Source organism: Heptranchias perlo, chromosome 28, assembly GCF_035084215.1.
Source record: "Heptranchias perlo isolate sHepPer1 chromosome 28, sHepPer1.hap1, whole genome shotgun sequence".
In the NCBI taxonomy this organism is placed as follows: Eukaryota; Metazoa; Chordata; class Chondrichthyes; order Hexanchiformes; family Hexanchidae; genus Heptranchias; species Heptranchias perlo.
Window position 1 is genome coordinate 17,691,988 of NC_090352.1, and position 25,343 is coordinate 17,717,330.

Here is a 25,343-nt window from a genome sequence, read left to right on the forward strand (position 1 = left end):
CAACCTGCCCTGCCAACTTCAATGAATTGTGCACATATATCCCCAGATCTCTCTGTTCCTGTACCCCTTTTAGAGTTGTGCCCTCTAGTTTATATTGCCTCTCCTCGTTCTTCCTACTGAAATGTATCAATTTGCATTTTTCTGCGTTAAATTTAATCTAATACGTGTCCGCCCATGCCACCAGCCTGTCTATATCCTCTTGAAGTCTATCACTACCCTTCTCACTGTTTACTACCATTCCAAGTTTTGTGTCATTTGCAAATTTTGAAATTGTGCCCTCTACACCCAAGCCCAAGTCATTAATATATATCAAGAAAAGCAGTGGTCCCAGCACAGACCCCTGGGGAACACCACTGTACACCTCTCTTCAGTATGAAAAACAACCGTTCACCACTACTCTGTTTCCTGTCACTTAGCCAATTCTGTATCCATGTGGCTACTGCCCCCTTTATTCCATAGGCCGCAATCTTGGATGACAAGCCTATTATGCGGCACTTTATCTAACACCTTTTGAAAGTCCATATACACCACATGAACTGCATTGCCCTCATCGACCTTCTCTGTTACCTCATCAAAAAACTCTATCAGGTTAGTTAAACACGATTTGCCTTTAACAAATCTGTGCTGGCTTTCCCTAATCAATCCACACTCATCCAAGTGACTGTTAATTCTGTCCCGGATTATCGTTTCTATAAGTTTCCCCACCACTGAGGTTAAACTGACTGGCCTATAGTTGCTGGGTTTATCCTTACACCATTTTTTGATCAAGGGTGTAACATTTGCAATTCTCCAGTCCTCTGGCACCACCTACGGATGTTTGGAAGATTATGACCAGTGCCTCCACAATTTCCACCCTCGCTTCCCTCAGCAACCTAGGATGCATCCCATCCAGACTGCTTGACTTATCTACTTTAAGTACAGCTAGCCTTTCTAGTACCTCTTCTTTATCAATTTTTAGCCCATCCAGTATCTCAACTATATCTTCCTTTACTGAGACTGTGGCAGCATCTTCTTCCTTGGGAAAGACAGATGCAAAGTACTCATTTAGTACCTCGGCCATCTCCTCTGCCTCCATGAGTTGATCTCCTTTATGGTCCCTAATCAGTCCCACCCCTCCTCTTACTACCCGTTTACTGTTTACATGCCTGTAGAAGACTTCTGGATTCCCTTTTTTGTTGGCCGCCATTCTATTCTCATACTCTCTCTTTGCCTCTCTTATTTCCTTTTTCACTTCCCCTCTGAACTTTCTATATTCTGCCTGGTTCTTACTTGTATTATCAACCTGACACCTGTCATACACCCCTCTTTTCCGTTTCATCTTACTCACTATCTCTTTTGTCATCCACGGAGCTCTGGCTTTAATTGCCCTACCTTTCTGCCGCTTAGGAATGTGCCTAGACTGTTCCTGAACCATCTCCTCTTTAAAGGCCGCCCACTGTTCAATTACAGTTTTGCCTGCCAATCTTTGATTCCAATTTACCCTGGCCAGATCCGTTCTCATCCCATTGAAATTGGCCCTCCTCCAGTTGAGTATTTTTACTTTAGAGTGGTCCATGTCCTTTTCCATAGCTATTCTAAACTTTATGACACTATGATCACTGCTCCCTAAGTGCTCCCCAACTGACACTTGCTCCACTTGACCCACCTCATTCCCTAGAACCAAGTCCAGCAATATCTCCTTCCTCGTTGGGCCGGAAACATACTGGTTAAGAAAGTTATCCTGAACACATTTCAAAAATTTCCCCCTCTCTATTATTATTGTTATCTCACTCTATATTTGGATAGTTGAAATACCCAGCTATTAATTGCACCTCTCTGTAATTTCCTTGCAAATTTGCTCCTCAACATCCTTCCTAGTGGTTGATAGCCTATAGAATACATCCAGTAGTTTAATGGCACCTCTTTTATTTCTTAATTCTAACCAAATAGATTCTGTCCTGGACCCCTCCAGGACATCCTCTCTCCAGTACTGCAATATTCTCCTTAATCAAAACTGCCACCCCCCCCCCACCTCCTTTCTTTCCTTCCTTATCTTTCCTGAACACCTTGGATCCAGGAATATTTAATACCCAATCCTGCCCTTTGTAGAGCCAGTAACAGTAAACAAAAAAGCATTATTTTATGTGCAACTCTGTTGTATAACACAATTCATAGGCTCAATTCAGGATGCTCATAAAGGGGCCGAAGGGGTACTAGGTTTACAATGAACGGTTTAAGTAATTAATCTCAGAGCTCCTGATTGGGACCCCAAAATCTCTGCGGCTGGGGAGGACAGCAAACTGGCAGTGGGGGAGCTGAAATTTGGAGCGGACCCCACATCTGCCAGGGTTCCACCCTTTTTTCCCCATTGGAAATCCCAGCAATTGTAGAGAAGGCCCGTAATATGCCTGCCTACAAATTAATGGGCATATTATAAATGTACTCATCATATGATGGAATTTCCTTATTTATACCCTTGCTGACATTAAGTACATGTGGAAGATTCTGTCACCAGGGTTATTAGGCTAGAGGGGAGGAATTGAAAAATTGGCAGGACAGTTTCCATTATGCGATCTATTCCTCTCATTGCATTGCTGAAATTAGCAAATGAAACCGGACACTTTGAACACTTTTTCCCTCCTTCCCAGAACCCACAAGGCGCCTCAGCAAAACTTCTCCCTCCCTTCTAGTCACGCAGATGCTCCAGTTGCACCAGAAATGCTGCAAGTGCACACCCTTAACGTTTCAATGACCCTAACCCGAGTATTTTGAATGTGGGCAGGGATCTCAGCAGTGGACAGGCAGATTTCACGCTCCCCCCCCCACCACCTCCCCCCACCTCGCTGCTCCAGATCACACACGCACCACCCCCCCTCAAAAGCCGTTATTTCTCTTCTTCTTAACTGCTATCAATTGCTCTCTACTCAAAAAGCTTGGTCAACTCCAGGCTCAGTTTCTCTAATGCATTTCTCATTGGCCTCCTGAGGTCCAGCCAACCCAACTTCCAACTCATCGGAAACTCCATTATTCTTCATCCTATCTTCTTAATTTCTGCTCACCTAACGCTCCTGTCCTCACCAACCCCCGCTGGTTCCCCATTCCCCCAGTGCATCCATTTCAAAATCTTGATACAAATCCTTCCTCACCTTATTTTGCATCTGCAACCTCCTCCAGCCCCACATCTAAACTGACAATTACTAGCTTTGCTGACTCTTCAAAAACTTCCCTGGTCACCATCCCTATCTCCTTCTGTTCAGTGTCCATTCACCTGTGAAGAGCACTGGGACATTTTGTTTTTTTACAATACAAGTGCGAGTTGTTATATTTCTCTACTTTATTGATGCTGCAGTGGAATCAAATAATAGTGACAGATTTGGAGAGATGGGTGGAGCAAATGGATAAGTGCTTTCAAGGAGTCACTTATCTTCCGCAATCATCCACTGTGTACTGCACATTGGAACGAGAATGTGGCAAAGAAGTTAAGCGCTGTAGTGACTTTGAGAGCCACTGGCAAAGCATGGCCCCCTGGCCCAGCCGGCAGCAGGTCCTATTGCGGGCGGCTGCAGAAGTCTGTAATGGCTTACTCGGAGAAGCACAGCTTCCTTCTGCATAGCTCATTCGATAGATCCTAGAAAGTGACTCCTGGCCTATACACCCTGAGTGCAGGGTGTGGCATCCTACAAGAATCCCTCCTCATCTCCTGTCTGCTAATAAGCTCAGCTGCTGCTGGTTGCTGAGGTTGCTGCTGCTGCTCCTCTTCCTCCAACTGTTCCTCCATTTAATGAAAACTGGTAATAATAGTACCCATGATAAGTAGATAAATCTTACTGAGGGTAAGTAAAGCAAAAATAATTGAGAAAGAAGTGATCTGGAAACTGCAAACGCTCCTGAAAATCCAAATAGCACAAAGATCCTGTGATCCAATTACCCACAGTTGAATACCCCTTTAAGAACAGCTTTATGTGGCTCTGAGAGACCAATCCCGCTATATTTTATTGACAGGTTGGGCAGTGGGTGGGATATCGGTGATTTTGGGTCCTGATTGGATCAGAAGACCCCGATTTACATGTATTCTTGAGGCCCCCGCCTGTCTCTGGCGAACGCCTTGGCTGACTCAGTAAAGTGGCAGCAGGCAAGAATGCGTCAGGACCACAGCTCTGCTGCTAATTTAACCAACCGACTGTCCTGTTCCTGTCGGGAGGCACAGGCAGAGTTAAAAATTGGGCTTATACAGCATGTTTACTTCAGCACTTTGAAATGTGCCTAGAAAGTTGGCTTGAAGACAAATTTGGTTGAAGGTAGGGGCCATCATTTTAGGCAATGCCTATGGCCAAAAAGGTTGCAAATAATCTATTAATCTGGTCCGACTGTTGATTTTGCTCCATCTCCTGGTATGATTGGAATTACAAAAGAGACTCAGTTTCCCCTTCCTCCCACATTCTACAGCCTTTTAAAACCCTTTGCTGACCTCATCTAACCATTGCTGCTTCGTTCGCCTTGTCTTCCATCGAAATCTTTTGAATCTTGGTGGTGTTCATGCAATATGGTCGTTGGCCATTGACCCAAGCTCTCGGTGGCTCACCACATTAACTCCCCCTCCCATCCTACTCTGACCTGTCAGTGGCTTCATACACTGTTTCAACAAAGCTCAACGTAAGTTTCATCTTTCTCCTAGGCACCCTCTAGTCTGAACACTGACTTCAGCTATATGCTCATTTTCAAACCAGTTTTAATAACACCATCTCCTGGTGTGAATTCCAATCACACCAGAAGATGGTCTAATTAAAACTGGTTTGAAAAGTTTTAATTTCATACCTATCCCCCCAGGTTTTACAGCTCTCCCATATCTCCAGGTCTCCCACTTAGCTGTTCAAAACACGCTTTGTTTCATTAATGTCTTAATACTTGACAGACGAAAACTTGTTTGCTCCTCCCACAGATGCTGACTGACTTACTGTGTGTTTACAGCATTTTCTGTTTTTGTTGGGGATGTAACAGTGATTCTCTTTGTCTTACCAAACAATGCGCTCTAACTCCTACTCTCAATCTTCCCATTTTATTTTCTTCTCCACTCACTGTCATTTTCAAAACATCCTGGTAAGCTTTATACAGTTTCTGATAATAGCAATTTTAATCAGACACAAAGAAGAAAAAAATACACAGCAATGGTAACTTATCAGCATGTTCAGTTTTAATTAGACTGCAATTGTCTTTTAACTTCTTTCATTTCAAGACTTTTTCTCCACAAAAAAAAATCTTAATTTAATGAAAGCTTTTGTCTCCTGATGTGGGCAGCGGTTGTTCACACTATACAAAGGAATAGTCGTGCACAAGAAGAAAGAAAAATGAAAAGGAATGAAAAGAGAAACATCCACTAACATTGCTAAAACATATTATCTGGTCATTGGAGGGAGGAGGCTTATGTGGGGCATAAATGTTGGCATAGACCAGCTGGGCCGAATGGCCTTTTTCTGTGCTGTAGTTTTGATTATCTCACTGCTGTTTGTGGGACCTTGCGTGAGCAAATGGGCAACTGCATTTCTCTACAATACAATAGCCCACAATTCAAAAGTACTTAATTGGCTGTAAAGAGCTTTGGGACATCCTGAGGTCGTGAAGGTGCTATATAAATGCAATTCTTTCTTTCTTTCTTTCTTAGGCAGAGGAAAATCAGCCCCAGAAACTCCACGATTTTGCCTCTCAATTACAAACAGCCTCTTCTGAAACATAATTAAGGAAAACTTAATGTACCTGGTAAGCAGCTTGCTAATTACGAACAGCTGCCACTAACTAATCATATTAATGTAAGGAAAGTAATACAAGTAGTAACATCAAAATGCATCCAGGCCAGATCTGAATGATAGACCAGGATGAATTTTTTGGGGCAGAATACAAAAAAATTCGAAAGAACTCGACTGGATTGGATCCAACCCCCCCCTTTAATAACACCAATCCGAGAGGAATGCTAAATTCCTCAGCTTCAACTGCTCAATTGCAAGGCTGTGCTACTAACTGTGAAATGTGGTAGCTTAGGAGGAATCAAAGGCTCATCCAGGTCCAAGGCCAGTTTCAAAGCAAATAAGTCTTGGGAGTCAAGAATCAAAAACATTAAAGCACAACTAGCTGCAAAGATGGCAAGTGAAGCCATGGCTCAAATATTGAATGTTACAAAAGGGACAGTTCCAGAGGGAAACAGTACAGCAAGTCACAAGTCACAACCAATGTAAATGAATGAACAAATACTGACTACTCACCAAAGCTATAGATGGTGAGTGCAATTATTTCAAACAATCTTGAAGATTAATGGTAAACTAGAAAGGACCTGCCTGAATAGGAAGCTCCAGTAATACACAAAGAAAATTGTGATGAGCCTCAGTATCCTTTGACAAGGATCAGTTAGGGTTTTAACGCTTGACTACTTCCGTTAAAGGTTCTTGGACTTGACACCAATTTGGTTGCAAATAATCTCTATTGAGTTCAACCAAGTCTTGACATACTGTGGAGGAAAAATTGGATAGGGGCCATTTTTGGGCATAGGTAGCGTGATGTGCTATTATCCCGTGCCCAATGACCCCTGCACAGGCAGGACGCAAGTTTTGGCCCACCCGAGGACTTACCTGCAATCAGCATTCCATTCCAGGCCTTGCACATGGAATCAGTGCAATTTGCACTTTCCACCACCAGGGGACCACAATCTCTTAAAGGGAGGATGTTTCTTAGAAATCTCTTAAAGGTAGCTGGTACCTGTTATTTGCTGAAAATAACAGTCTACTGTCTGCACAGAGTCTGAATGGAGATCAGACATCGCACATGTAAAACACAGATGCAGGTCCCATCCCTATGTTTACACACTGATGAGTTATGTTAAAACATTGAATAAAGGTTGCGCACTACTAAATCCCACATCCTCCAATCTGCATGCCAGACCTCACCAATCTGCCGATCTGAGTTGGTACCAGGCCTGCGAGAGTGCATGCACCAAGGTTCTCTGCTGATGCATTAGAGACCTTGGTGCAAGAGATGGACAGAAGGAGGGACATCCTATATCCGCAGGGGGGGCAAGAGGCCCTCCAGACATATACTCAAAAGGTAGAGGGAGGCAGCGGAGAATGAAGTCAATGTCAGGCGCACAGAATCATGAACATGGATGCAGTGCAGGAAGAAGTTCAATGATTTGACATGAGTGGTCAAGGTGAGTGAGGTCAACTGTCAGGTGGCATCTCCTACCAACTGCACCACGCACTACACCCCCCATCACCCACAATCCAACAAACTCACTCTTTCCATCAGTACTCAACTCTTCCAACCAGGTGCTTCCTCTCACCCTTACACATTACCACTGTTTCAAGCCGCCCACCCACAACTCACAGGCCACACACACTGGCAGCTATTCAACCATGACAGGCACATCACCCAGACACATGCGCCGCTTTCTTGCAGGGGAAGGTGGCGCATACCAGGAGGCAGCAAGTGGCAGTGGCATTTAACCGCTCGAGCCTGTTCCGTCATTCAATGAGATCATGGTGGACCTGTGACCTAACTCTATATAGCCGCCATAGCCCGATATCCCTTAATACCCTTGATTCACAGAAATCTATCAATCTCAGATTTAACATTCACAAGTCAGCTCGCATCAACTGCCATCTGCAGAAGAGGGTTCCAAACGTTTCCCACCCTTTGTGTGTAGAAGCATTTCCTAACTTCACTCCTGCACGTCCTGGCTCTAAATGTTAGGCTATGTCCCCGCGTCCTAGTATTGAAGTCTGGGAAACCTCCAAAAACAGTTACAAATGTCTCGGCAGCCAGAAGCAATAATCCAGCCACTAACCTATAAATTCCACATTGTCCCTTTGAATAGCACTGGTGGGGAGGTCCTCCAGGCACTCTAAGACACGTTCAGATGGTCGGGGATTAAGACTGTGCGTTGAGTTGAGCGTTAGACACTATTTTGGGATTCATCACTTTAAATCAGCATTGCACACTGATTGAAGCCATTTTATCCCTACTTTACATGATTCCAGCATTCGTTATCCACTCCTGCAGATGTCGGAGAGGCCGTGTAGCGCCGAAATAACAGGCGCTACATGGCCCAAGTTAGCGCCCTCAATGTCTTAAGCAATAGTGTTCAACCAAGTCTTGACACACTCGACGTCTTAAGCAATAGTCATACAGAGAAATAAACAATATTACCCACTGTCGTTCTGTATAGAGAACGTAACGTTCATTGATTCTTTCGTTCTTGTCTCTCTCTACAAATTGTGGAGGAAAACTTACGATCTTTACAACCATCCCTTAAAAGGAGTTGTTTTTCAATTTCCTAACTGATCTGTTGATCACTGTCTTGTTTGTTTGTGATATAGGCTACCCTCTTATCTGGGAGACCTCGGACCCCTTATACAGCATTCCTTGCAAATAAAAGGCCTCACCTTGCTGACAAAGCTTTCTCTTACTAAATGTCATCCATACCCTGAAGAATTCTGGGAATGAGCAACTTGACCATTTTATTATTTCTAGCTGCAGTACCAGTCTACAAGTTGTTTATAAGTGAAAAGAAAGCAAAAACCTTAATCATGTGAGATTAAACCAAATCCTAATCCTGCATATATACGTATATAAGAATAGGATATCTTACACCAGCAACCACGGCTGGAAATTACACAAATGCAGACAGGATTGGGTCCACCTATGATGTTGCCACATTTTAATAGCCAATGAGTTTGATCATCTTGGCTTGCACATGCATGATAATCACAGAAGCAAAGTACTGGAGGTCAGCCCGCACCCATGGAACTGTACCACAGCATGAATGGTCTCCTTCAGGAGAGGAATATACCAGGCCTCAAAGGGTTAAATTATGAGGACAGGTTGCATAAACTTGGCTTGTATTCCCTTGTGTATAGAAGATTGAGGGGTGATCGGATTGAGGTGTTAAAAGAATTCGATAAGATAGATACAGAGAAGCTATTATCTCTGATGGAGGAAATCAAGAACGAGGCGACATAATCTTAAAATTAAAGCTAGACCATTTCGGAGTGAAATCAGAAAACACTTTTTCACACAAAGGGTAGCAGAAATCTGGAATTCTCTCCCCAAAAGGCTGTGGATGCTGGGTCAATTGGAGCTTTCAAGACTGAGATGGCTGGATTCTTGTTGGGTAAGCATATCAAGAGACACAAAACTAAGGTGGGTAAATGGAGTTAAGGTCCAGATCAGGCATGATTTAATTGAATGGCGGAACAGGCTCAAGGGGATAAATGGCCGATTCCTGTTCTTATGTTCCTAATGGGGTCAGGAACTGGAGAATCTGTATTGGTTTGTTTATTTAAAGTATATTTTAAAAATCAGCAATGGTCAAAGATCAAGTTAAGAGAAGTTCTTTGGTCTGGGTTCTCATTGAAGTTGCTTTTATACTATACAAGACCCGTGATACACGGGTCTCACGCAGCCGGCTGAAACTCAAAAGGTAATCCTACCAGGTTCACTAAGACCCGATGGAAAAATTGGTTTTCCAGCCGCTGACTTACGCAGGTCCTGGAAGGTTTACCTTCTGATAATAGCCACCGGTACGAGACCCACACTTCAGGAACTGGCGGTGATCGTATGTGTCTCGCATACTAGAAAAGCAAATATACTGTAGCGTTGTATACTTCAGAAAGAGACTCAAAGACCTTGGGGATAATTTTAACCTAATCTGGCGGGTGGGAAACCCACAGGATCGGGTGGACGGCCAGTTTTACAGCCCGCCCAATATTACTCTCCATTGGCCTCAATAGGGAGTAAAATCAGGTGAGGTGTAAAACTAACATTGCACCAAAACCCGTCAGTTTCCCGAAGGTCGGGTTAGGTTACTCCCCTCCCCCACCCCCTCATCTTAGTGAATATAATTAATTTTCTTCAAAGCTAATGAATTGTCCTCAGCAGTGTAACAGCCAACAAATTTGTGTCTGGAATTGCTTCTACATGAAGTTTTTTTATCGGATTGATGTCAGACAGGAAGGATGAAATTATTACATATCTAGATAAAGAGAAAATAATTAGAAGTAACCAGCATGGATTGTGCTAAACAAACTCCATAGAATTCTTTTGAGGAGGTAACAGACATGGTAGATGGGGGAAATGTAGTGGATGCAGTGTACATGGACTTTAGACAAGCCTTTGACAAGGTACAACATGGGAGATTACTAGAGAAGATCAATGAGTACGGAACTAGGGGGAGGATAGAAAACTGGATTAAAAATTGTTTAGAAGGGAGAGAACAGAAAGTAAGAGTTAAGGGCAGTTTTTCAGCAGTTCAAAGTGGGTAGTGATGTCCCACAGGGTTTAGTTCTGAGGCCACTTCTGTTCACTGCAGTTATCAATGATTTGAATATAGGCCTGGAGGGAGTGGTATCGAAATTTGCAGATAATACCAAAATAGGAGGTGTAGTTAATTCCTTAGAAGACTCCAGGAAGCTGTAAAGAGATTGATAAGATTAGGGAATGGGTTAAAAAGTGGCAGATGAAATTCAATGTCAGTAAGTATGAGGTGATGCATTTTGGTACAAAAATTAACAGCAGTAACTATAGTCTGAATGGAAGTAGACTCGGTGCTGTGGAAGAACTGAGAGATTTAGAGATACAGGTTCACTGGACATTCAAGGCATCACCTCAAGTTGATGAGGTTGTAAAAAAAACTAATGGAATTCTTGGTTTTATCACAAGAGGTGTAGAATATTAAAGCCAATAGGTAATTGTGGGCCTCTTTAAAACTTTAATAAGACCTCAGTTAGATTGCTGTGTGCAATATTGGGCTCCACATTATAGGAAGGATTTTGAGGCTTTAAAAAAGGTTCAGTGCAGATTCACAAGGATGGCGATCTCAAGCCTGCAAACACTGGAGTGTGAAGCCAGCTAGGATTCCAGACAATGTGTGTTTACCTTCCTATTAGTATTCCATGGGGTCTTCATGATAGTGTGCTCTGACCTTAACAAAATATAAAGAGAATCTGTGCTCTTAGCAGATGTCAAAATAGCACTGTTGCATTGACCGTGATTGATTGAATACCTCTGCTTAAAGGAATTAAGGGTTTAAAGCAAATGCATCTTTCTGTGTTCTTTGGTGTTTATTGTATTTCTGAAGGCTACTTCAGATGAAAAAACTCAGTGAGCACTTGGCTTACACATTACCTTAAATACTTTACATAAGAGCTACAGCAATAGCCTATGTCATCAGAAGAGACAATAATGAGACCTTGAATGAGCAATGGACCTTTCAAAGAAAGAATGAATTTGATTTTATAAATACAAGTTCTTTCTTTTAAATAGTGCCTTTCATACCCTCTCAATAACCCAAAGCGCTTCACAGCCAATGAATGACTTTTGATTTGTAGTCACTATGATGTTCTGAATGTATATATTGTATACTGCTACTTGTATTATACAGTTTGTGCTTAATAATGTTGCTGCTGTAAATTATTCAAGTGTAAATAAATTTGAATGGGTGTTTGAAATTGTATGAATCTGGTTTCGTGTGTGATATTTTGTAGCATCTGATAGACTGAAGATATAATGGGATTCCTACGCAAATTGCAGTAAACAAGTTACAGCAGTCAAGCCAACCATGCAGTTATTGCTGCAAGGCAGAAAAATGAAATACGTCAATTCAGATCGCAAGGTATACGTTTCACTTATGGAAACTCACCAGGGTATTTGAATGAAAATATAGCATTGTAAATGATGCATTCCAAATTATGAGAGACTTTGAGAAGGTAAATAGTGAAAGATTGTTTCACTGGTTCATGAATCAGTAACAAGGGGGCATCGACTAAGGATTATCACTAGAAGAGTGAAGGGGGAAATTAGAAGAATTGTTTTCACATAGAGGGCTATCAGTGCACAGAATACTGTACCACAAGGAGCTACTGAAGCAGAGTCTATAACATAATTGAAAAGGGAATCAGAGAAGTAGTTGGAAATGAAGAATAAGAAGGGATAAAGGGCAGTGAAATGGGATTAGATTAGATAGCTCCAGTTTGGGAGCTAGCACTGACACAGGCAGAATTGGCTGCATGACCTCTTACAGTGCTATAATTTCAATGATTCTACGAAGGGAAGAAAAGGGAGTAATGTAATTTTAAATTTCAATTAAAACAAGAATCTGAGTTCTAAAATTGAATTTGGATGTTCAGCCCTAGCCCTGAACTGCAATGAATTTCTTAATTACAGTGGAGCACCAGGATCAGGATCCATGATCGAATAGTATGCCTGTTCAACATAATGAAAGCCAGCCAAAGTCAGGCCCACAGCATTAGCAAGCTAAGTGGTTATGGTACTGGATTAGCAACCCAAAAGTTGTGAGCTTAAATCCCACATATTGCAAAACTGAATTCAATAAAAATGTTAATTTATGGCAAGGACCATAAAAATTTACCATGAAAGCTGCTGGATTGTTGTAAAAACCCAACTGGTTCACTAATGTCCTTCAGGGGAGGGAATCTGCCACCGCTACTTGGTCTGACCCATATGTGACTTCAATCCAACACTATATAGGAGCATAGGAATTGCAAGACAAAAAATGACCAAGGTCCATCTAGTTCGCCTTCTACCATCCTGGTAGTTGGGTGATACAATGATAATGGAGTTGTTGACTAATCATAGGAATCAATCTCTCTTAATTAGGGAATGGAAATTGCCAGTGTTGCCCACATCCCAAGAACAAATAAAAATATACCAAGCAGATGTTTTCAGGTTTGGAAACCGAACATGGCAGGTCTCCAGCAAGCTGTGTTCTTACGACGAAAGCTAGAATTTCTCAAATTTGATAAAAATAAACCGATTTTTAAAGAGTGTTTATTGGGAGGGGCTACTTTGTATTGAATGAGCAGTCTCCACCACCATAAATATTACTCTATTTTAATTGAATGAACTGAAAAGATATTAAAATCATCCCAGAAATTTCCGACATCTCTATTTGTTTTAAATCCAGAAGGAACATCATGAGTAAGGGAATCTGTGCTGCTCAATACACAGTGCATTCAAATTGATATCAGTCTGACTCAGCTATAGCAACATAGGGACTGAAATTCCATTCCTGTATACCAGCAGTGCAGGGATGTGCTGGGCACAAAGGGAGCTGAAATCCGGGATCAGAGATCAATGTGCCTGGTTTGTGCTTGCTTAGGGTTTTCCAATGGGCATGCGCTGGGTGTGCAGGAGGTTTGCACTGCTCTGTGGTGCAAGCCTCATTACAGCATTCATACGGGGAGTGTTGAGTGTGTGTTCTTGCTGCCCCAGGAATTCTGAAACATTGCACCCTTGGTGCGAGACCAGCACTGTTTGCCTTTAAAGGTTGGAGCAAAGCAAATTCCTGCAGGCGCAGAGCAACTGAAAGTAGTTTTAAAATTGTCCAGCCTCAAGTTTTGATAAGATCAGTTTTATTTGCAGTTTTTGCTTTGTTGGTATTGCACCATGGCTTGTTTACATAGAATTATATAGAATTTACAGCACAGAAATAGGCCATTCGGCCCAACTGATCTATGCCAGTGTTTATGCTGCACACGAACCTCCTCCCACCATACTTAATCTGACCCTAACTGCACATCCTTCTAATCCTTTCTCCCTCATGTACTTATCTAGCTGCCCCTTAAATACATCAATGCTATTCACCTCAATTACTCCATGTGGTAGCAAGTTCTTCATTCTAACTATTCTCTCGGTAAAGAAGCTTCTCCTGAATTCCTTATTGAATTTATTAGTGACTATCTTATATCTGTGTCCTGTAGCTTTGGACTCCTCTACAAGTGAAAACATCTTTCCTACACCTACCCTACCAAACCCCTTCATAATTTTAAAAACCTCTATCAGGTCACCTCTCAGTCTTCTCTTTTCTAAAGAAAAGAGCCCCAACCTGTTCAGTCTTTCCAGATAATTATAACCTCTCAGATCTGGTTTCATCCTTGTAAATCCTTTGCACCTTCTCCAGTTCCTCTATATCCTTTTTGTAACATGGAGACTAGAACTGTGCACAGTACTCTAAGTGTGGTCTAACCAAGGTTCTATACAAGTTTAACATAACGTCTCTGCTTTTCAATTCTATTCCTCTAGAAATGAACCTTAGTATTTCTTTGGATTGGATGTTTATTTGTTCCCTTTTGTTTGCTTTCAACTTTGCGTTTGGACCCCCACCATTCAAAATGCTTTGCCTAGCTTAGGCTGCCCTGTCTGATTACTGTCTGAACATTAGCAGTCTGGTATCTCAGCTCAGTACAAAAGACAGAACAAAATGTTCAGTTTCAAACATCGCTGCTAACAAGAAGTGCAGAAACTGCTCCTGCCCAAGAACTCCCAACCTCTGTGTTCCAAGTGCGTGACGCAAACTGCGTTAGAAATGCACCGGTTATATGTACATGAAGGGATAGTGGAAAACCTGAGGAAGTCCCTCCTGTGCATTGGCCGCATGAAATGCACCAGGCAAAATGTATCAGTGGTGCCGGTGTGTCCATAGCAGAATTTGACCCCCGTAATTCCTGGCAGAATCTGTACATGAGGGCATTTCTGTTCCAAGTAACTTTTTATATGCCTTAACCTAATTGAATATTAATAACATAAAGCACTATGGTAAATTTCACAAACTGACACTCCCAGCAGAGAGCTTCACCCGCCAGGAGTGCCTATTTGGAATTTGAGAACAATAGTCTTGCAGGACTTTTTGTACAAAATGGAGACCTCTGCACCTGAATTCCTGACATGTGCTCCAAGCATGTAAATGTTCATACTTGGACTGCATACATGAAATGACGGACAGGAAAAGACCCACTCGTCCATGTAGCCTGTCCCACACTGCCTTGTGCATCATAATACATACACTCCCCATACCACCCTAAAGCCAAGTGATCTCCTGGGAGAAGCGAAAAACCAGATTAAAAAACCCAGGCCAATTAGGGGGAAAAAATATGGAAAATTCCTCTCTGGCCCCATTAGGCATATTTGTAAAATTACCCATACTGTTTTAAAGAACAGAAGTTGCATATGATGGATATTTAAAATGGATGTAAATGAAAAATATTAAGAAAACATTGCCTCATGCTTTGAACTATATACATAATCTGATGCACAATGAAGTGAAAATCAACTTATTCACTTGTATGCAAGCCTTTTTTCTGCCAATTTCTTCTCTTTCACTCTTATCCTGATGACATTGAGTCCTTACTAGAGTATGGTTCCACATGCACATGTCAGCTTGTAGCTCCTTGCCCAATTGGTTATCACTCATTTTTGAGTGTTAACAGTGAGTGCCAACATACCATTTAACTGAGTGGGGCATCACAGTTGAGATCAATCCTATCTTCACCCATGTACTTCTAGCAAGAGAAATTCTATGGCAATCAGGAGCATGACTTTGGCCAATATTCTCTTCCCCAACCAAATGGTGCTAAGGCAAATTGTGGCACATTATCACCATGGCCGAGATCAGCAAACTCAGCACAGATTGGGGAATGAAACCAGAACTCTTCTGGTGTATATGGCACAGCCACTCACTGATTCATTGGGGTGCCTTGATCATTTCCTTAAATAGTTTTGGAATCTTTTTTTCCAACTTACTGACAGTTTGCTTCGACTGTCCTATGCACTCCCAGGCATAGCAAGGTTCAGGTTAATGAGGAGTTCTCTTTAACCTGCCCCACAATCTCCCTTAACTCTAACTCCAGAATAGCCCAGATTACTTGACCATTGAGATTTCCAATTTCATGCTGAGTTATGGGCAGCTAGTTCTGTGGGACCACACGTCTTTAAGAACCAAATAGAAATGCCTTAAATTTATTTTCAATTGGGACTCTTAAAGCCCATGGAGAGAGGAGACATTCATTTGACTTTGATATTTAGGGATCCTCATGAGATGAGTTCAGGCAATTCCAATCCTGTTTGAACTGAATGGGAGTTGATAACATGCAAGTGCTCTTTCATTGCAAATGAATAGAATTTAATTTGGCATTTGTATTTACAAAGGCCACAACAAAATAAAATATCAGAATTAAAGTAGATCTCCAAATGGAATACTTTTGTGAGTCTGCAGTTGAGGTACTTCATCAGGTCAATAAAGGGACTAGAAGCCTGCCAAGACGCCCGAGTCAAATAAGCTTTACCAGAGAGTGCACAATGCCTTCACTGAGTACTTCCAAGCAATGCCATCCTTCATGTTGATAGGCTGCATTCTACTTCCATTTGATAAACTCAATTGTTAAACAATGTATCAAATATTGTCACAAATCAACCAAAAGGGGAAAACAAAACTGAAGATGATGATATTGCCATTAGCACATGGAGCATGTGTTGTCACTTACCTATTTGGTCGATAGTCTGGGATGGATCGATCCAGTGAAATCCTGTTACTCAGATATGTATTGTATCCATATTTTTCATATGCTCCTGTAGCTTCTCTTTCTTCTTCAGTAGTGAGTGTAGCAGGCAATCCTCCCTGTCCTCGTCCACCAAACCCTTCAATGAGCCCAAGTGATTTTGACAAGCCTAAAGTGGGAGTCAACATAACATAGACCATTATGAAAATGGTATACTATAAGCAAATAATTTACAAGTTTTATGTCCTATATTTCAGAATCTACTTATTCCTCAGGAAAGAAAAACAATCATAAACATACGGATATGGTGCATGAGAGCTTAATGCAGATCCAAGCCAAAAAAAATAAAATAAAATCCTATCCAAGTTCTGTAGTTCAGGGGAGGCCCACCCCTTACATCAGCATGGTTTGACAAGAATGAAAAAATCAAAAGAAGCAGAGTCCAGATTTCGCCTGTAGTACAGACTCCAGGGGGAAAAATTGAGCCTCGCTGTGCCCGTTTTTTGGACACAGAGCAGAGGGCAAAAAGCAACGATTTCTCAGTGCTGTCTCCCACATCCTAAGGGCGCCTGAAATACAGTCCGATGTCATATTGGGCTGGTGGTTATTCAGGCATCACTTGTGGATGTTTAAAACATTCATTAGGCCCCTTGCATATGTAAATCAAAGGCCTAACACCTGTTTCAAGACCTTACCCAGAAATTCATTAGGACTGAGCAGAGCAGGCGCCAGGTTTTTGGGTGCTTTAGTGGCCGAATTAGCAGTCCTTAAAGGGACTGCAGCAGGCCGCCGTCAAAAAGGTAGTTTCTTTTAAACTTACCTTCATGTGGAGCCAGGAGGATCAGGAGTGCTCCCCCCAGCTCCACAGCATTACTGCAGGCCAATATCGGCTCGCACTAGCCCCCCTCCCGTTCTCCCCACTCCCCCAAGGGCTGCTTACCTGAAGGCCACTGCCAGTGAGGCAGCCGGCCCAAATTGGTCAACTTCAAACTGGCTAGCTGCCTCTGGATGCCCGATTGGCATCTACTGCTCGCTGAAAATGTGCTGATGAGGTCCGAGGCTCGAGACCTAATTTTGGTCGAGCCTCGGGCCTTTGGCTTTTCATGCCTTTGTTACTTCTATTGACTATTCCAATGCTGTCCTGGCTGGCCTCCCATCTTCCACCCTCCATCAACTTGATCCAAAACTCTGCTGCCCGTATCCTAACTCGCACCGAGTCCCATTCTCCCATCACTCCTGGTCCAGGAACACCTGGATTTTAAAATCCTCATCCTTGTTTTCAAATCCCTCCATGGCCTCGCCCCTCCCTATCTCTGAAACCTTCTCCAGCCCTACAACCCTCCGAGATCTCTGCACTCCTTCAATTCTGGCCTCTTGCGCATTCCCGATTTTAATCACCCCACCAATGGCGGCAGTGCCTTCAGCTTCCTAGGCCCTAAGCTCTGGAATTCCCTCCCTAAACCTCTCTGCCACTCTACCTCTCTCTGCTCCTTTAAGATGCTCCTTAAAACCTACCTCTTTGACCAAGCTTTTGGTTAGCTGTCCTAATATCGCCTTATGTGACTCTGTCAAATTTTTTTTCATAACGTTCCTTTACTATGTTAAAGGCCCTATTTAAATGCAAGTTGTTGTTGTTTTAATAGTGCTTCTGGTGCACTGACTATTCTGCCCCCAAAAACGGGCTGAATCGAATTTCCAGCCCCAGGGCTTCAATTTTAATACTTTGAGTTATGGGTGTTAAAAAACAGTTTAGTCATTTTACCTGTAAATCCTTCCCCTAGAATTCAACCCTTAGTCCAGATAAGTCTGACAAGAGGACATTTGTTCCATGTACTATTTTATTCTCTCTTTTATTCCTAGTACACTGAACATTTTCTCATTAAACCAGGAACTCAGTCCCAACAGTGATTGAATCAGACCTGTAGGGCATGATTTTATCAAGGATCTGGGAAGGGCTTGGAGGGTGGAATTCCTGATGGGAAACCCAGAAGGATGGATTTCCAGGACATCCTTTTGATTTTGACTTTTTTTTGATGATGGTTTCCCGCCTGACAGGCCAGCCTGATTTACAGGCTGGCATCGGTCGGACAGGAGAAGAGGAAGGAAGGGGATAGGATCAGGTGAGTGTTTGATGGGGGGAGGGGGCATGGAGGGGCGTCGGGGGTCACCGGAGGGGTCAGTCATCAGGGAGCTCAGTCATCAAGGGGGTCGGGGGTCACGTTGGGGCTCAGTCATCGGGGGGTCAGTCATCGGGGGGCTCAGTCATCGGGGGGCTCAGTCATCGGGGGGTCAGTCATCAGGGAGCTCAGTCATCGGGGGGTCAGGGGTCATGTTGGGGGTCAGTCATCGGGGGGCTCAGTCATTGGGGGGGGTCAGTCATCGGAGGGGGTCAGTTATCAGGGGTAATCGGAGGGGCTCAGTCATGGGGATCATGGGGGGGTCAGTCATCGGGGGTCATTGGGGGGTCATGTGTCACCGGGTGGGTCTGTAATCGGGGGGGGATCATTGGGTGAGGGGTCAGTCATCGGGAGTCATCAGGGGGTCTGGGGTCACCGGGCGGTCAGTCATTAGGGGGCTCAGTCATCGGGGACAGGGCGGGTTCAGGGGTCGGGGGTCATCAAGGGGGCTGGAAATCATGAGGGGGTCAGAGATCGTGGGGGTGGGGGGATCGAAGATCATGGGGTGGGGGGCGTGGAGATCATGGGGAGGGTCGCTGCAGGTAGGCTTGTTGGGTCTAGGGGAAGCACTCCTGCTCCTCTGGGCCCACAAACTGTGCTCTAAAGTTACTTACCTGCTGTTTCGGGCCTTCTCGCCTCCTCTCAGGTGGCGTGAAGTAGAAGGCCCAGGAATCCTGGCCCCCCGGGGTTAGAAACAAAAAACCTGTTAAAATGGAGGCCCGCAGCCTCCTTGAAAACTTTAAGTGACTGACCCGCCTCCTGAGAGCAGGATGGTCACCCGCCCCTCGTCCCACCTCCGTTGAAACCGGAAATGGGTGGGTTGGAGGTGGGTTTTAGATTTTTAAAATTTTTACTGCCTCCACCCCCCCAACCCACCCATTTTTCCGAGTTAAAATCATGCCCGTAGTCTCCATCATCGATTAGAGGCTGGCCATTTAGGACCAAGATGAGGAAAAATTTCTTCACTCAGAAGGCTGTGAATCTTTGGAATTCTCCATTCCAAAGTGCTGTGGATGTTCAGTCGTTGAGTATATTCAAGATTGAGAGTGATAGATTTTTGGACACTAAGGGAATCAAGGGATATGGGGATAGGGCAGGAAAGTGGAGTTGAGATAGAAGATCAGCCATGATCTGATTGAATGGCGGAGCAGGCTCGAGAGACCAAATGGCCTACTCCTGCTCCTATTTCTTATGTTCTTATGTTCTTTACCAATATGACCTAAAGCCCTTTCAAATGTTTTCGAATGCATTATTAGCCTTCTTATAAAAGTTGAGATTTATATCATGTGTCATATCACTTGATTAATTATTGTGCCCAGAATTTTTCTTTGTTAAGTGTTTCAAGCACGTTTGGCTTCACAAAAACAACTTAACTTTGCTTTACAGATTAGACTTAAAGCCCCTACAGTAAAACAGTGACTACATTTCAAAAAGTAACTCATTGGCTGTAAAGCGCTTCGGGACGTCTTGAGGTCGTGAAAGTCGCTATATAAATGGAAATCTTTCTTTTTAAATTGTCAGAAATTTATTTTGTCGAGGATAACTTCCTGTTAGTGGGCATCAGAATTGATTGAAAGTACTCAAGATGAGAGTCTGTCATATTTTTGCAAAAATGGTTGTTGAACTTTAAAAAAATCGTGTCCTGTGTTTTGCCCTTTCCCTCTCCTTCTTACACTTTTTCTATCTTATCCTCATAAAACGAGGCAGTCAGTCACGTGGACATGTTTACAAATGCCAACACCACGTTTTGCTCAAGCAGCCAGGAGGAATGTTTTTTCAGCACTGAAGGAAGAGATCCCCATTTGGCAGTTTTCTATCGCTTGCTCACCTTGATATTCTGGCCGAGTCTAATGAAATTATAAGACGCGTGAACGTGACCAATGACTGGCGTTTGAATCAAGATCATTCATTCAGAAGTCCAATACTCCAGTGTTGTAGATACTATGCCGTTTTGGAGAGGTTTTCAAGTGTAGTTTTAACATATAAAAGTTTTAATACGTGAATCATGCTTTTAAACCACAAAATAATTGTTATTGTGTTCTAGAGTAGACATGAATCTGTACAACCAATGTGTAAACTGTACAAATTACGTGTACTCACTATAAGTTTAGGATCGATGCAATCAACACTGAATTTATGGAATGTAAATCAGGTGTCAAAGCTAAGGCTGTACTTATAATGTGAATATACCCTTGATATTTAACAGAAAAGCATTACCTTACCTCTTCTCAATGTGATAACAAAAAAGCTCTAAAAGTAAATGAATTTAACGTGAGTTAATTTGTAACAAAATCTGGAACAAATGGAAAGACAAATTCCTAATAACAGCAACATTTCTGCTGGTAAAGTTAGCTCGTTTTTCAAAACTTTGATTCTCTATTTATTCCATCACTTCCAAGACTTGCTATATGCTGTTCATCAGTAAACACACAAAGTATTAGTCAGCTTCAATTGTCATGTATTATAGGATGTATTTATGTAATCAAAAGTCTTCCATCTAGTGAGAGTTTGTCTCATCACACCTTTCAAAAGCATCACTCCTGAAAGCATGGCCTCAGTCACATCATTAAGAGGTTGTGTAAAAGAATTCCATTTTCAGATGCAAGGGCCATTCACAAGATCTTATACAAGAGGTTTTCACCCAGAAGTCCTGTCTACATTTCCCCCATAACCTCCATTAATTAGCCTTCACCTGCAGTACTTTAACTAGCCCACTGAACTCCTAAAACTCTCATTCCTGCTAGCTGCTAAAAAATGAATCAAAACCTTAGAAAGAACATTCTGTGCAACCAGCTTTTTACTATCCTACATACGATCTGTCTGAGCATTTGCTGTTTTGTTCTCTGGTGTTTCTCCTCAGTGTCTGTGTGTGTGACGCACCAGCAGTTCTTAAAAGGCTGCTGGTCACTCTTAAAGCTGTTCCTCAACAGAGGGGGAAAAACATCCAGAGGAAAACCAGGGGTCAGAAGTGCCCAATTTAGAGACACAGCTTTGGAGGTTCTACTCATGGAGGCCTGACAGAGAAAGGTGACTCTTTTTGGAGGTGAGGACCATCATGCAATAAAGAGCAGCACTAGAGTAACATGGATGAAGGTGAAAGAGTGAGTGAGCAATGTCTCATCTGTGACCCAAACCCAGAAGCAGGTCCAGAAGAAATTTGCTGAGCTACGCAAGGTTGCCAAGGCAAATGTACTAATATGTAGCTTAATTTTGTAATGTTGTCTTTCAATGCATCTTAGCTGCACTAGGTCACAGAGGGAGAATGCACTATGCTTTATACACTATACTATCAATGTATAAATTGTCAACGGGCTTTCTAGGTGAAATTGTTTTTAATGAAGGTTACCTTATGCAAATGTCTTTTCACAGTAAAAACATGCAAGATATAAATTCTTAAAACAACGGGGTAGAGCATTTACATTGCCTGGGCGAAACACAGAGAGGAAAAATCTAATGTTGATGATCGCATGCCCCTTACAGAATCTGTCAGATTTTCCTTCTATTAATTTCAATGTAAGGAAAATGAGGAGGATTCTTTTACCAGCAATTAAGTAGCTGCTGCAGCCTAAAAGGGACCAGGGAATCCAGTTTGTTTGAGCAGCAAATTGGAAGACTGCTATAATGACTGTGACACAGAGACTCCAAATTCTCTGACTCTTCATTTGATTTGTTACTGTCAGAAATAAGGAAAAGGAGACAGAACATTTTTGTGACCAAGGAAAGAGGCCAACAAAGAGATTAGTGCAGTCCCAGTGGAAGAAGGTAGCCTTGGTAATGAGTGACATCCTAAGCAACCTCTTAGATGCTAACTCATTGCTAGAAGACATTTAATGATGTCACCAGGTTAGCCAAGGTAAGAAAAGACAATCACGGCTTCAACTAAAACAATGTTAAAAGCGTGTTTTCTATTTCCACGCTCATTGCCCTCCCTGTATTCCACATCAGGGAATATTTCACTGAAATGTTCATGAGGAAGCATGAGACTCTTCACACCCTTTTCCTTCCCCTTCAATTGCTCTTTCATTCACAGCCTAACATTTAGCATAGGTGTGAAAGCCTCACCCATGTATTTGCTAATTCCCTGCACCTGTTCTCATCTCCATTATGGAATGCGTACTTATATCTGGGTTGCATTCTATATGACGGGAAGCAAAGTGCGTTCATATTTTCTACTTTTGTTTTAAAGGAGAAAATTACACACTCCCTAAGGCGGTGAAGTGCCGCCAGAGAGAGTACCATCCCCCCATTCTATGGTCTTCTTCCCCTTATGAGGACAATGTCATGGAACTGTTGGGCAGGCTCAAAGGAAAGAAGTGGGAGACCAAGAAGTAGATGGGGAGTTGCCAGCTTCAAGTTGGTCAGGAATCTCATATCATGTATCTTCGGTTCCTGCTGCTTAAAAGCAATATCTCATCACAGCACATTGCCAATGCTGAAGCGCATAAGTTATTCTGAAATTGTACTGGCCATTGTGCAGCTCTGCTACCACTGCTAACCTCTTCTCTTTTTCTATACTCCTAGGGGAACCCCAGCAAGAACAACCAAGGCCCTCAGCTTCACCTCCACCAGCCATTCCATCACTGCATCTCAGCTTCACAAGCACCTGTCAGAAGCCCGTAGAATGTTTGGTGGCCAATAGGCCAGTGAAAGGAGGTGTACCAACCTGAGCAATGGCAGTTGTGGGGCCCACCTTGGTGATCCAGGTTTGGGATATGGCGTAGGCCCCTAATAATTGGTAAGAGGGGAGTGATCATTTAGGCCCTCTTATAAAGGGAGCCAATGATTATAATGACCCCTGCCCCCCCACCCCCCCATGGAGTGGTCAGCAAATGCCGGGATTCCCAGCCACCCCAGTCGAGCAGGTTCCCAAGATACACCACCAGTAGCACAGGCACCCACCAGTGCCTTGCAACTGAAGGGCCCTCCCCCTGATTCCATGATCTTTGGCGGGGTCAATGGCAGAAGATCTCAGGTGGGTGTGATCCTGGTGTAATTGTTAGGGTTACTGACCTGTGCATTTTCGGGGCCATTATTGCAGCAAGTACACCAGAGGAGGAAGGTCCTCTTTCCTGCAGTTGGTTATTGTGTGGTAAGACAAGTGGCTCAGGGTGTCTAGAAAGACCCTGCAACATATATTAAAGGCAACTGCACTATTCAATGGACCTGGCTGCAGTGCTGCAAAATACTTAATAACATCACCAGGTGTGCCAAGATAAAACCCCCCACCATAACCTTATATTAATACAATATGTTAAGTATGCATGACATGTACAGTTACCTTCCACCAAGTCTTACAATATTTTGAAAGATTCCATGATCCCATCGCAACCCTTATGTAGCAAGATACACTTCAGAGCAGCTACCTTTCCCACTACCTCTTCCACTTCAATTGCTTTTCCCTCCAACATCTACTCTACTTACTGTTCATGTAGTTACACCCATTATAGGCTCCAGGCTGATGTTTGGGTAGCCCTCAATGTCTTCCTGGCCATTTAAATTTGTCAAACCCCCTCTACTCTGCTTGCAGGAGAAAGCTGTACATAACAAGAGGGAGAGATCCCACACTGGAGGAGGACTCCCCAACCACCTTTGAGGAGGTGAACCAGGAGATCCAGGCCAGAGGAAGCAAGGAATGGGTAAGTAGGAGGCTTGGCTCCAACTGAAAAAGGTATTGAGACTGTGTAAAATGGACAATAAGTTAGGAGAGGGGTCACTTGGCAAACTTTAATACTGTGACCCAAACATTTCTCAACCAAAACGGGGCATGGTTACTTTGGGTGTTGGTTCAAATAACGGAAGCTAATTTTGCCTCAGCACCTGGGAAGTTGTAAAATGAATGATTTTTTTTTGTTTTAGGTGAAGATTATCCATATTTATTTATTAAATATCAAGCTGAACTCATATTTCTCATTTTCTGAGTAGTCAGAATCCTTTGGCAACAAATCTTTCCCAACCGGATAACAGTGGATTTAGGATTTTTTAAATCGGGTAATCTTTTGTAAGCTGCAATGCAAACCCATTAAAGAACAGCTGATCTTACTTTCTTCCCAATTTGATCAGTAGAGAGCAAGACTACTTAGTCTTCAGACATCGGTACCATAATTCCGAAAATAAATGTTTAGAGTTGCTGGTAAATACAAAATCTTTGAAAGATGGCGTTTTCCCCCCAACTTAATGATCCATCTTGAAGAAGTAACATTGTTATAGAAAATATACTCCTCTTATCTACATACTCCCAGTTTCTTCCCAAGGTGCTAAACTGCACATTTAAAAAAAATAATAGAAATGAAACAAAGAGGGTAGACACCACCATGATAGAAAAGGGGGGCTTCTTCAATTTAGCAAAACATTTTCCTGTTACAGGACCTCCACTGTCCCACAATATTGGAGAGTATTCTATCACTGGAGCTTTTCAGACATGCCTTGGTTACTCATTCGCAAAGGCTCATTTCATTCCAGCTCTTTTCAGTCATTATAAAATCAAATTAGCTGCAATAATAATTGGATCAGCCTCTCCCAACTTGTCGCATATTTGACACATTAGTAACTCGCACGACAGCAGGGCTGCCGTGAAGCCCAAATACCTGTATGAAAACCTGGTGAAAAGATAGGACTCATTCTTCAATGCCCACTGCTTTAAAGGAGATACGAAAACCTTGAAATTACTTATAGCATGTGAAAAATGTGCCATCTCTGTTAATAAGTGAAACTGTTGGTTGTAATTATTAAATTGTATATGCTTCTAACTCAAACATTTCCAATACTAATGCCAAAAATGTTAACAACTAGTCTGAATGTGGCTGCAATGAGGCCTCATAACTAACTCTCCTACATCCACCTAAGAGGGCAGACA

At 42.7% G+C, this 25,343-nt stretch overlaps 1 protein-coding gene across 1 annotated transcript in view; it reads right to left on the reverse strand.

Moving 5' to 3' along the window:
* Nucleotides 1–25,343, reverse strand: part of galnt17 (polypeptide N-acetylgalactosaminyltransferase 17) — a 305,543-nt gene that overhangs the window by 249,429 nt on the left and 30,771 nt on the right. The window contains exon 2 of the mRNA XM_068008148.1: nucleotides 16,299–16,482. Coding sequence (XP_067864249.1) covers nucleotides 16,299–16,482 — 184 coding nt within the window. The remainder of the gene's footprint in view (nucleotides 1–16,298; nucleotides 16,483–25,343) is intronic.